Here is a 12,031-nt window from a genome sequence, read left to right on the forward strand (position 1 = left end):
ACTGACATTATGGGCTTCTCCCTTTGTTAACCACCCAACAATATACACTATTAATATGGGAACACAGCAAACCTCCTAATGGATGTGATGGATATACCTTTTTCTTTTCTTTTTCCTGACTCTCCTAAAGTACAGACAGGCAGTCACAAAAGAAATTGCATATCCTTGCAAAACCAGATCATTATACAGCATATATAAAATTATAATCAGGAAAGTGTAGCCAGAAATCATAAAATAAGCATAAGTATAAAGTTAGATACTTTTAAAAATATGGTTTCTAAAAGAAAAAACACAATTTTAACAAATTTTACTTCTGCTGAAACACAATCATATAATCATAGAATGGTTTGAGTTGGAAGGGACCTTAAAAATCATCTAGTTCCAACCCCCTGCCATAGTCAGGGACACCTTTCACTAGACAAGGTTGCTCAGAGCTCCATAACCTGGCCTGAACACCTCCAGGGACAATCCTCATGTTTGATTTCCTACCCTGTTAAGAAGGTTAAAATGACATGATTTACAGCATACCAACAGTGATATCTTGCAGACAAACTTGTGATTTGAATGTCCCCTATCTATACATAAAACCTATAATATGAACCTAATGCAAAACACTTGCTACATGTTCAATCATACCACTACTGAAATATTTGTATGCCATACATACATAACCAGAATTCAGCTTGAAATTGGTTTGTACCTACTAGTGCTGGAGACAACACCCTGATTGCCAGACTTGTCTTAGAAAACAGCAGTTCATATTTGATGATTAAAAATATTAGGTGTGCTCAATTTATTCCCTGTAATTGAGAGTCCTGTAGCATGGATCAGCACATGTGTAGCCTGGTTCAGTCCCCTCCAACCCAAACCATTCTGTGATTCCATAGGTATTCCACTTATAACATTTGGACAGATAGTCATCTTGGATACTCTAACCAGGAAGATATACAAGCATATCTGACAGGCCTCCAAATACAAAGCACATTCAGTTAATAAATATTTCCAGATATGGTAGCTCTAGGTTAATGAATTGATAAATCAGCACTAGAAACAGAATTCTCACATAATGCCTGTTCAGGAGACAACAGGTCTTCGATTATAAAAGGAAATATCAAAGCAGAATGAGTAGCAAAATGTAAAAATTATGTTGGTGTACTCATCAGGGTATTGTAACCCTGATGCATTGAATTCTGACTTGTACTAAAAAGGCAAATTGGTTGATGCAGAGTAGAATTTCAAGAGATGCTCTGACATACATTAGTGAAAACCCAAAGTTATCCTTATTTCCTATAATCTCGTCAAAGAAAAGTCTAGTAAACCATAGTCTATTCATTTTAAAAGTGTTTTTCTCCTAATATTCAGGATGCCAGTTGATCCTGGATATTTTTAATATATTTTTTTATTGTAGTGCTATTCATTAATCACATCCAAATATTTCATATGGATTTGCAGTAGATCTGAAAAACCTTTAACTACTTTTGTTATGCTTATTCCATGTTTTTGGCGCATACAAAAGAATTATCTCAGTGGAATGAAGTTAATGAAACAAATCCAGCCTCAATAATTTTTCAAGGAACAAGGGCTGTAAATTTGTTTTCTACAAGAATGTTGAACTTAAAAGATCACACACTCAAGCCAATAGCATTTGTCTTTGCTGTCATGCAAAAGAGAGTGAGTCACCTACAGTACAAGAGAACAACTTTGCAAATCTGTTAGAACTGTGTGGCATCTGATCAAACTAATCCATGTCTTTCTATGATGCCAAAATAAACAGTCCCTTTCCCACAATGTATAAACATTGTTCCCATAACTTTCCTTTGAAATGTCATGAAAAGGTTAAGCGACGTTTCATTATTTACCTTGACTAATGAATTGCTCCATGTTGTCTTTGAAGGGCTGTAGGTGCTCTTCTAGTGATAGCTGATAAACTTTTGCTGCTTCTGTCTCACATGCTGAAATTGGAGTAACAGATTAGTTTAGGATGACACATCATAGCATGAATCTGCATACTACAAGAAAAGACACTTTAATTCATATCCAGGGAAACTGGTGGAATATGTGCCTCAAACACACTACAGGTACAAACACTATGATAATAGAGTCAGGAACAGTTATGTTCCCAGTAAAATATTTTTATATGCAGATAATTTGTGGCCAGTGCGTGAGTTTAAATAAGTGGTAGCAAAAAATTAACAAAAGTATCCAGTGGTTTTGAGGGAGAAAGACAAATTTAAAGGGCAGAATCGTATGGGAACAAAATTAAAAACTCAGATTCTGGGCTGTATTGATATACCTGCCCCCAGGTAATAGTGCCTGAATTAAATAAGGTTCAGATGCCAAACCTGCACCAAACAGCAGGAATGACCTTAATTTAGGGAGTTAAGCCAGAGGAGGCCTTGATACTTGATAAAAACACAGATGTGGTGAAGAGTTCTGCATTTTTCAAAAGCAAAAGGACTAAAGTGAAAGATTGTAAGAATACTCAAGGCTCGAACTCTCTGAGAGAACTTGAACAAGAACAGCTTGCTTCTTATTGGACTAAAAACCAAGACAGAGAATCTGGAGCCTAAAGCAGCCCTGATACAACAATTATTTGTGGGTAAGGTGGTACCTTCACACTTCCAAGCTAATTTAATTTGGGTTAAGAGAAGACCCGAGACTTGCATTTCAGATGAATGTTGAGCTCCAATTACCATCAAAAGAGAAAACTTTTTAGGCTGTGACAAGCTCCTATCATTCAAGAAATGAATCCTCCTTGAATTCTGTCTCAGAATTTCCAGTTCAAGTGCATACATTCCAAAACATGCATTGCCTTGCTTTCTGTAATTTGTCACTAGAATATAAAGCCCCACTATTCATATAAGCCATTGCTATTCCTCATTGTAACTGAAGAATTTAGAGTGTTGATCTTGATGAAAGTAGTACAAAATACCAGTTCCCAGTATTTCTTCACAAATGAAGAAGTAAGATACTGAGTAAATGCTTGCGTCAGAAGGTATGTGAGAATACAAACAGACTTCAAATGTAATATTTTTTATCCTCAGCTTCAAACTCAAATACATTTATCTCCATGAAGCTGCTCAGGTAAACATCCCAAATATCAAAGGAATAGATTGGCAAAGGGAATCTGCTGTGATGACTTTGTAACAAAGTTTTGTCTAAAGCAAAAGCTTGTCTGATCATTCTTAATTGACTCAAAACCTGGTCTTATGTTCCCTATTCTCACGTTTAGTTATTCTCTCATTTTAGCAGATATATATACAATTGAAAAACTTAGGCAAAGTTAGCAAATTTTAAAAACTCCATTTGCTCCCAACAGATTTTAAATTTTCTTATATTGAAGGAATTGACTCATATTGGCAGTCACAAAAGCCAAGCACGAGGTAGAAACTGATGTCACAAGACTGAAATGCCCAAACAGGAATAAAGATACTTTTTGTTACTTTAAAGCAAGGTGAAGGTTTCAGTATCCTCTAGTCCCAAATTATGCACTTGAGACCTTCCAAAGATCTCAAATCCTAAATAGAAGTTGGCAAGGGCAGAGACAATCTTTCTCTAGATCTCTAAATCAATTTTAACCTATAAGCAATACATAAATAATGGAAAGGACCGACAGTACATCTAATTTCATCTCTCAAGATCATACGCTGCAGAGAACTGTATGCCATTTTTCACAGAAGCAATCAAACCAGATTCTTGTGGGCAGTTCAAACTGGTAGCTTTTTTGCCCATACATGCATATGTGTCTCAAATGCTTCTGACCTGGAAATTGATGTGATATTCTGTGCTCAAAACCAGTTTAGAGATTTAAACAAATTGCAATTTCAGCTGTATCCAGTATCTCAATAATTCATCTCATTCTCTATTTCTGTGTTAAAATACAATTAATTGCATTTTTTTCAAGCTATTGTGTTAGCTTGCTCATCCTATATTTTTGTTTTATTTTTATTTCAGGTCAATTTAGTAAAAACATACAAAGTTTCATTACAGCCAATATCATTTAAGAGATATCTATAAGGAAAAGGAAAGTGACAAAACACTCCGTGCTTTGCACTGACATTTTCAGTAAGTGATTGAGGTAAGTGATGTAAAATGTGCTCAGTCTCATTATCAGAAAGAGTTATTTTACCTTTCTGAAAAGGAGAAAAAAAAAGTTTTCAACATTCATACTGTCTAATGCATATTTTCCAGCTGGTTCTGTTGGATACTAAATTTTAGCCCCTGGAAGCACAAATCTCTTCGAAATATAAAATATTTCTATTTGAACAAAATGAATGACCAGATGACCAGCTGCTCCTCAGGCTTACTGCATTTTCTTTGGCAAGCATAACAATGGGCAAGAGGAGTTTTCTTTTCAAACTCCCAAAGTATAAAAATTTAATGGAAAATAAAAGCAAACAAATAAAAACCCCACACTGAACACAAAACCCCCAACCTATAAAAAAATAAAAAAGCAAGCAGACTAATGAATTATCCTGGATGAGTAATTAACAGATCCATTAAGCTGTTTTTGTTAAGTAATTCAGAAACTGCATACTTATGTATAGAAGTCTTCTAGAAGTCAGGTGGATTTTCAAAATAGTTTCAGATATTTGAGAGCACACCTTTAATTGAGACTTGCTAGACTGTTTGTATTAAAGTTTTTATGGAAGCTTTGAAATTATGCCCTTAATTTTCTAAGGTTCGGACTACTCAGGCTTCCACAGGAGATGTGGCTGTGTCCTACTTGTCCAAAAACTATAGAACAACTTTATCACGCCTTTCTCAACTTCCTCACTGCTTTCTGGATCCCCTACAACTGCAACCTGTGACTTTAAAAGAAAGTTTAGACTTTATCTAAAGGAAACAATGCTGGCCTCATCAAAAGACACACTCTGATGAACCCAGCCACAAATACAGAAAGAGCTCTTAATTTTCTTCTATTTATTTTTTTTGGAATTGTAATGACTTACACTAAGAACTGCTGAGTCTTCAAGGGCTTCCATAGACAGCTCCTTGTTTGGAGTTTTAAGGACAGTAAAATATGACTCACAGATTGACTGAAAGCCTGGCTTTAGTTTACATCTGGTTTAGGTTTAGGAATCTGCATGTGGCATAGCTGCAGCAATTAACCCTTTCAGTGATAACAGAACAAACAGATAGAATTCATGGATGTACAGTTGTAAATGAGTAGGCAAATGTAAAGATTTAATTTGGTAAAAATAATACCTGTTTCTGTAAAGGTAAGTGATACAGATTACTGGAGGACTGACCCAAACCACTACTGTTGCTATTATTTTGCTATTAATTACCTTCAGTGATTTGGCATTATTTTATAAAAGACTGAAGGAATTTTTTCACCAGAATATGGATCTATGGATCATAGAAAAAAAATAAAGGCTCTATTTCCTAATTGGGAAATATCTTCATTCACATTTGTAGCAAAACTATTAATGGAGAATGACAAAACCACAAACATTTCAAATTCTGAATGTTTTTGATGATGCAATTCAAACTCTAAAGAATACAATTTTTTTCTCATTTCAATCCTCTCTACTCCAGCTCTGCCTTCTCTTGAAACTTGAAATACTAAATATTAAAAATATTAAATATTAAAAATAATAAATAATAATAAATAAATATTTAAAAACTTTTTGGGAAATCCCTTAGGATATTTATTTCATCAAACTTCAGTTTTTTAAAAGACAGATCACCAGACTAGGCTCAAGGCCTTTTCTTAACTGGAAAATCTATAAATCCTTAGATTGTCCCTCTCCTCCTTTAGGAGAGGACAGTTGAATTTAGAAGAGCAATCCCTTCCCTTTATTCCACCTGAAGTGGGGCCCTAAATAGATTACGACTGCTCAAGTTTGTTAATTGAAGTTGCAATTAATACCACTCTTACTTCTGATCAAGAAGTGGCATTGGAATGTTGCTAGAGTCTTGGATCCATAATCAGAACTATGATGGAACACAGTCTTGAGAATATGAAAAGATACAAGGATACATGTGTGGGTGTGTGTGAGAGAGAGGGGCAAATAGAATGCTGCAATTTTTTTTTAAGCTTTAGTCTGAAAGCATTAATATTACTTATTAAAGAACTAGCAGTGGATGCAATCTTATTTTGCAAAGTAAGCCCTGCACCCCACAGATTTGACCACGAAGAGGAAAATTCCATCTCAAACTACAGCTTGACTGAACTCTCAGGGTTGGGAACTCTGTCTAGGTATTGAGGATAACCTTTACTGAGGCAAGAGCAATGACTAGAAAGCTTATTGTTGTCTGAACTCTCTCAATTGCACATTAACACCATCCCAAATACCACCTTTAAAAGCCTTTTTATTGCATAAGATGGTACTTCCAATGCTCTTATTCACACAGCAGGTGTTAAACACAAGAGCACACAACAACTCTACAACTAGCAGGTCCAAAATGAACAGGTAACTTCAGGTGACTGTAAGAAGCACTGAAAAAAATAGGGAACATGTATTTTTCCAAGATACTCTGGGGCTTTTCTTGGAACATACTTTTAAAATACAAAGTGTTCTGCAAATGCTTAACACTTTATAAACATTCTCAGTCACATTTATTCCAAATCAGGGAGATGTACTGGGCCACACAGCCTAGCTTCTTTTGGATGGAGAATTTTCAATGAGTTGTAAACACTCAGAATAAGAAAAGAAAGCATCACTACAAAAATAATGTTTAATTATGATAATTATTGCTTGTAGTCAGTTTCCAATCAAATATATTAAATATGACATTATGACATATAAACAAGTACTGAATTCAACTCAATTTCATAGCAATCTGCATTTCAATGTACTATTAATCTCTTCTCCTAGTCAGATTTACTTTTGGCCTGACATTGTTTCTAATTCCCTTCTAGCTGAGCTTCAGTGAAAGTTTTGCAATAAGTGACAAGTGATGAATTAGTTTCTGATTAGCAAGAATAAACTTAATGTTGTAAGGCTAGAATGCTAATGTGTAGCCAAAGAATAGCTTCTAAACATTTTAACTTGCTATAATTCTATAACTCTCAATGCCATTCTAGTGTTCTAGTTCTTTCCTAAACCAAATACATCTGGAAGAATTTCATCCACATCCATTGTGGATTTGGGCCACAAATCCAACATTTTCCTAAACAAAAATTTAACCTCCGAGCAAAGAGGGTTAGAATCATGATTAATTTACTACATGCTTTTCCACATCTTTCTGCTTTACCTGGAGCACTCTGAAGTGTCTAGAAAAACATACTGGTACTAATAGTTATATAACAGAGGTCCTAATCAGTGAGTGTCACACACTGCTCCTGTGACCCTGGCTGCCCAATTTTCTTTACATGGTGAGTTGATTTAAGTCATGTGGCGAGTGCTAAAGTTTCTTCTGTGGAATGACATAGGAACAGAAGTCATTGCTTGGCATGACTGCATCAAGGAACATTGCTGACAGCCAGGAGAGATCAAAAGCAGATCAAGTTGCTTAACAAACTATATGTCACTGAAGTCAAAAAGGATAAAGTGGGAATCCTGGAGAGCTGTGAAATCTAGGAGCAACAGATGGAGCCAAACTCACTTGATTTGTTAGTAAGAGGATCTACTTGTTCTTTGGTCTTCTGTTTTACAAAAAAAAAATCGGGTATATAAGTGCTATCCTTTGGATCTGTATTATTTAAAAAACTGAAATTTCTATTCATCTTGGAACAGGCAAATGGCATGCTTCTAAAACTCCTTGGGATTTGCAATTTTAATCTGAAATACTAGAGGAGATTTTCTTTTCCAAAATTTTACAAACTGCCAAGGCACAGAGTTCATAAACACTTGAAAATGGACAATAGCCTTGATAGTCAAAAGGGAAGAAAGTATAGAAGTTTGAATGAGACCTTTTTCTTTTTAAACAGTCAGCATAACTCTAATACAAACATAAACCCAAACTCCAAACTGCAAAGGAACACGTTAACAAAATAATTTTACAGAAGCATGAAGATTATTTATATCTGCCTGTCTCTGTGTATACTACTGACATCTTTAGATGGAAAAAACACTGCAGTACTAAAACGAACTGCTATTGTTACAGCTATTAAACTTTTTTTAATAATAACTGTCCTCTACTTTATGGGTATTCTGTTGAGTTTTTTTTAATTAAATTTACCTTTGAATAATGATCATGGAAAGTTTTCTAAGACAGCAATAGTGTATCTGCAGAAGACTTTTTTCTGGGTGAATCAATATCTCCTTCCCACATTGTAATAAGCATGATCTCACTGCATGGTTTTCAGCGTATTTGAAACTAACATTAAACTGTTAGTGCCTGCATCAGTATCTACAAGTTGCAGTTTCTCCGTAATAAAGAACAAATTAAACACCCACCCTCACCAAATGGTGAAATCCACTCACAAAATCTGCCATCTAATTCCTGATGAATGTAAGTCCAAGGCTACAGTCCACATCACAGTATAAAATTCTAATGTATTCTGGGCACTTATTTCTATGCCTCTAAAGTCAGTGTTTCCCAGGAATAATCAGTTCTCATTTAATCACACTGACTTCAAAAGAATAAGTTCATATTTAGAATTTTGTCAGAATTTCCTCACCATCATACAACCCTCTTCCTGTTCAGACATTTGATAAGGCCCTTTCTAGTTCTAGTAACTCAAGATTCCACAAGTTCATTAGTAAATCTGGTAGTGTACTTAAAGTAAATGAAGAGAAAAATAGCCCCTTGGAAGTAATTTGACACATTCTGGTAAAACTTGTACTCTATTTAGAAATTATTGTAATTGAGACAGGCTATTCTATCTCACTGAAATCATCACAACAATTAAGCAATCAGAATACACAGAATTTTTAGTGTATTACTAAATTTTTCTACTACTGCTCTTGTGGTCATGAAGTCTTTTAAGACAAATGGTTTTTAATTTGTCTTGTCACTTGTCTTTGAAAAAGAAAGTCACCACAAAGCATTTTGCATATCTGGAGACTATTAAGAAGTCATCACTGATATTTAAGTCTGGTGTTGAAACTGTCACTTCATATTCAGGATAGGATGAAGCTGCTGGTGCGGTCCCCAAAAATGTTTGTACCAAATGCAATAGAGAAAGAGCAATGGTGCTTGTAGCTATTCTTCAGTTTCATTAACTGCAAAACAGACTGACAAGAGTCAGTCTTACAATACAACCCCTTGAGCCTAAGGGTTGGATTGTAAGCACAGAAAGAATTCAACTGCAATCTGAAGGCAGATTGAAGCGTGTAATTTCCATTTTTACAGAACCCCAGCTTTGATCACTACACAGTGTGGATTTATTCCACAAGAGATTTATGTCTTTGTGCAAATTTCAATTTTGATGTGAAAATATTCAACCATTCCTCTACAAAAAAACATTTTTGGTGAATTTGTGAGGAATTTGTGAGGAAATGTATATTTATTCACTTGCACCTGAATTCAAGTATCTTTTTGAAATAAAACCTAAGTATCATTCTTCTACATGTGCCAGTTTAGATGTCAGCTCTGAGATTATCTAGAAGTTGCAAGAAGTTTTCATTACTGAATTCTGAGACTTTTTCCCCCTAGGCAGGTCAGGAGCAGTAAATGGATGATACTACTTCATTCCTCAGTGTCACCCTGAATGACTTTGATACAACTTTAAATACTAAAAATACTAAATACTTTAAATACTCAAAATATTTAAAATAATTTTTAAAATATCCAAACAGAAAGTTTCATAGCAGCAAGAAGAGAAGGTCAGATATCATTTGGTAACCATGTTATGTTTTTGTTGTAATAGAAAACCTCCCATTCTAGGTCGTCCAGGGATTAATGGATTACCAAACCACTCCTAGGTCTCTAGAGGCACAGCATTTAAAAGCAGCAAGGCAACAGTAATATCACTCCTTGATTTGCATTTCTCCCTCAAAGATTTAGCACAGTAACATAACTGACCAGTTTAGCAGAGATTTTTTGCAGTAATATTGAAGATTATGGATGATTTGAGCAAACTACACTTACTTAACAAATTCAGTATTTAGATCCCCATGTTAATAAGAAATATATGATAACTATTCCTCATTAAAGTCTAGCAAATATATCTTAAACTTGCTGAATTCACTTAAAGAAAACATTTCATAAGAGGAGAAAAAATACTTCCTTTGCATATTACTGTTCAGTAAAATCCAGATATTTCAAGTGTCTTTAACAATTTCATACATATTATTTTATCTTCTAGATAGTATTTAGACCTGGTTATAAACTTTTTTTTTTATCATGGACATGGTCCAACAATTTGCAACGCTTTTTATGGTCAAAGATTTGAAATCAGCTTACACAAAAGGAAAACTAAATTAGTTTTTTAGTTTGGTTTTGAAACAGAAGATTTAAACTAACTGTTTTGATGCTGTTTAATTTAAAAACCTCCTTCAGGTTATCTACACAATTATGGAATATGGCATAAATGGTCATAGAAAAGCAAATTAAAGAGGCAAACTACTAATTGAAAAGTTAAAAATACACAACTATTTTTACAGTAACATCTAAATTCTCAAAATGATACAAACAAGAATAGAAGAGATATAATGGTAAAAAAAATAGCTTTTAATCTAGGTTCTGTACCTCGCAAATCTTTCTTCATTTTGCGGAGATCTTTTTGAAAATCATCAAACTTCAGTTGTGAAGCCTGGAAGAGATCTTGTGGATCCGGAAGAGGAAAGATGCATTGTTCCCTTCCAGCATCCTGATGAGTAAACAAATGAACAGTTACCTAGTGCTCATTACTTTTGTTCTATACTAAAATATATAACTGAAATCCCAGGGAATATTTATACATATTTCTGCATCTCACTAACAGAAGAGCAAATTTAGTAAGATGGGCTGCTAAATCTGAATTTAACAGAGTTAATTTTAATTTTCACTCACCTCATCAAAATTACGCAAATAATATGAGACAATGTACGATAGAAGACTTCTGCTGTTGTCCTGTATAGAAAAGAATAGAGTTTGCTGTGTTACTGAAACTCACAGAAAAAAAAATCAGAAAACATAATTCTGATAAATGAAATATTTAGTGTATAAAAAATACTTTGTTGGTTTGGTCCCTTCATTAAAAAAAAAAAAAAACCAAAACAAAACAAAAATTGAAACATACAAAAAAAAAACACCCAAACCAATAAGAAGCATAGTATTGCTTGTAATTACAAAAACAAACCACACCCTGCAGTTCCATTTAATCATTAAATAAAATGAAGAAAGAGAAAACAGTCATGTAACACACTCCTCATATTTTTAATTCTATCTGATTGCAAATCAAACCCTTACATTCTGAAATTTCCCAAGAAGGAAAAGAGAAATTGTTTCTGGGTTCATGTATATACAAGTTAGTTTGCAACACTACAACTATAACCAAAGCATAGTTAAATTAAACAAAGAAAGTTTTTTAAAAAATGGAATCTGGGAGGCTGGGGGGAGCATTGGGGGTTGAGGGAGCTTTTTAATTGCTTCTCCTCTGTAAGCTCTCTAATGAAACTTCAGCAAAAAAATCTTCCATTTGAAGAGGATTTCTGACAGAATTAAATTTTCAGAAAAGGATTTTTTAAGAACTTTCCTGACTGATCAGTCGCAAATGAACTGAAAATATATCTTCCAACTGAAAGCTTAATAGTCATAACATTTCCAGCAAATTACGTACTGAAGTCTTGAGTTACCAAACTAAATTTAGTGTGCCTAAATTTCCTACTGACCAGAGCTTTAAAACTTTTGATGTATTGGGTTTAGAGTCAATTTGAAGTAAGCTGCTCTGAAGCATCATTCACATCACTGCTCCCATGGTTTACCAAAGAAACCAGCATGAAAGAAGGAAATTCCTCCATCCATTTAAAGAGGCAAATGGCTGACATGCTCTCTCAACTCAGGGTTAAAGCTCTGCTCACATCACCTAAACCAGCAGCTAATATGTATGTTTAGTGAGGGACCAAGAATGGAAACCAACACTTTTTTTCTGCCATTTGCAGAATTGAAGATCTTGACAGTGACTCGCCAGACACATGTAGCAACAAATTTTAAG

The 12,031-nt window shown here is 34.4% G+C and overlaps 1 protein-coding gene across 2 annotated transcripts in view; it reads right to left on the bottom strand.

The window, feature by feature from the left end:
* Positions 1-12,031, bottom strand: part of FMN2 (formin 2) — a 152,308-nt gene that overhangs the window by 47,208 nt on the left and 93,069 nt on the right. For both annotated transcript variants that reach the window (XM_063151572.1, XM_063151571.1), the window contains 3 exons: positions 10,888-10,947; positions 10,585-10,705; positions 1,860-1,952 (listed from right to left, as the gene is read on the bottom strand). In XM_063151572.1, the coding sequence (XP_063007642.1) occupies positions 1,860-1,952; positions 10,585-10,705; positions 10,888-10,947 (274 nt within the window). The remainder of the gene's footprint in view (positions 1-1,859; positions 1,953-10,584; positions 10,706-10,887; positions 10,948-12,031) is intronic.

The sequence above is a fragment of the Melospiza melodia genome, chromosome 3 (genome assembly GCF_035770615.1).
Source record: "Melospiza melodia melodia isolate bMelMel2 chromosome 3, bMelMel2.pri, whole genome shotgun sequence".
In the NCBI taxonomy this organism is placed as follows: Eukaryota; Metazoa; Chordata; class Aves; order Passeriformes; family Passerellidae; genus Melospiza; species Melospiza melodia.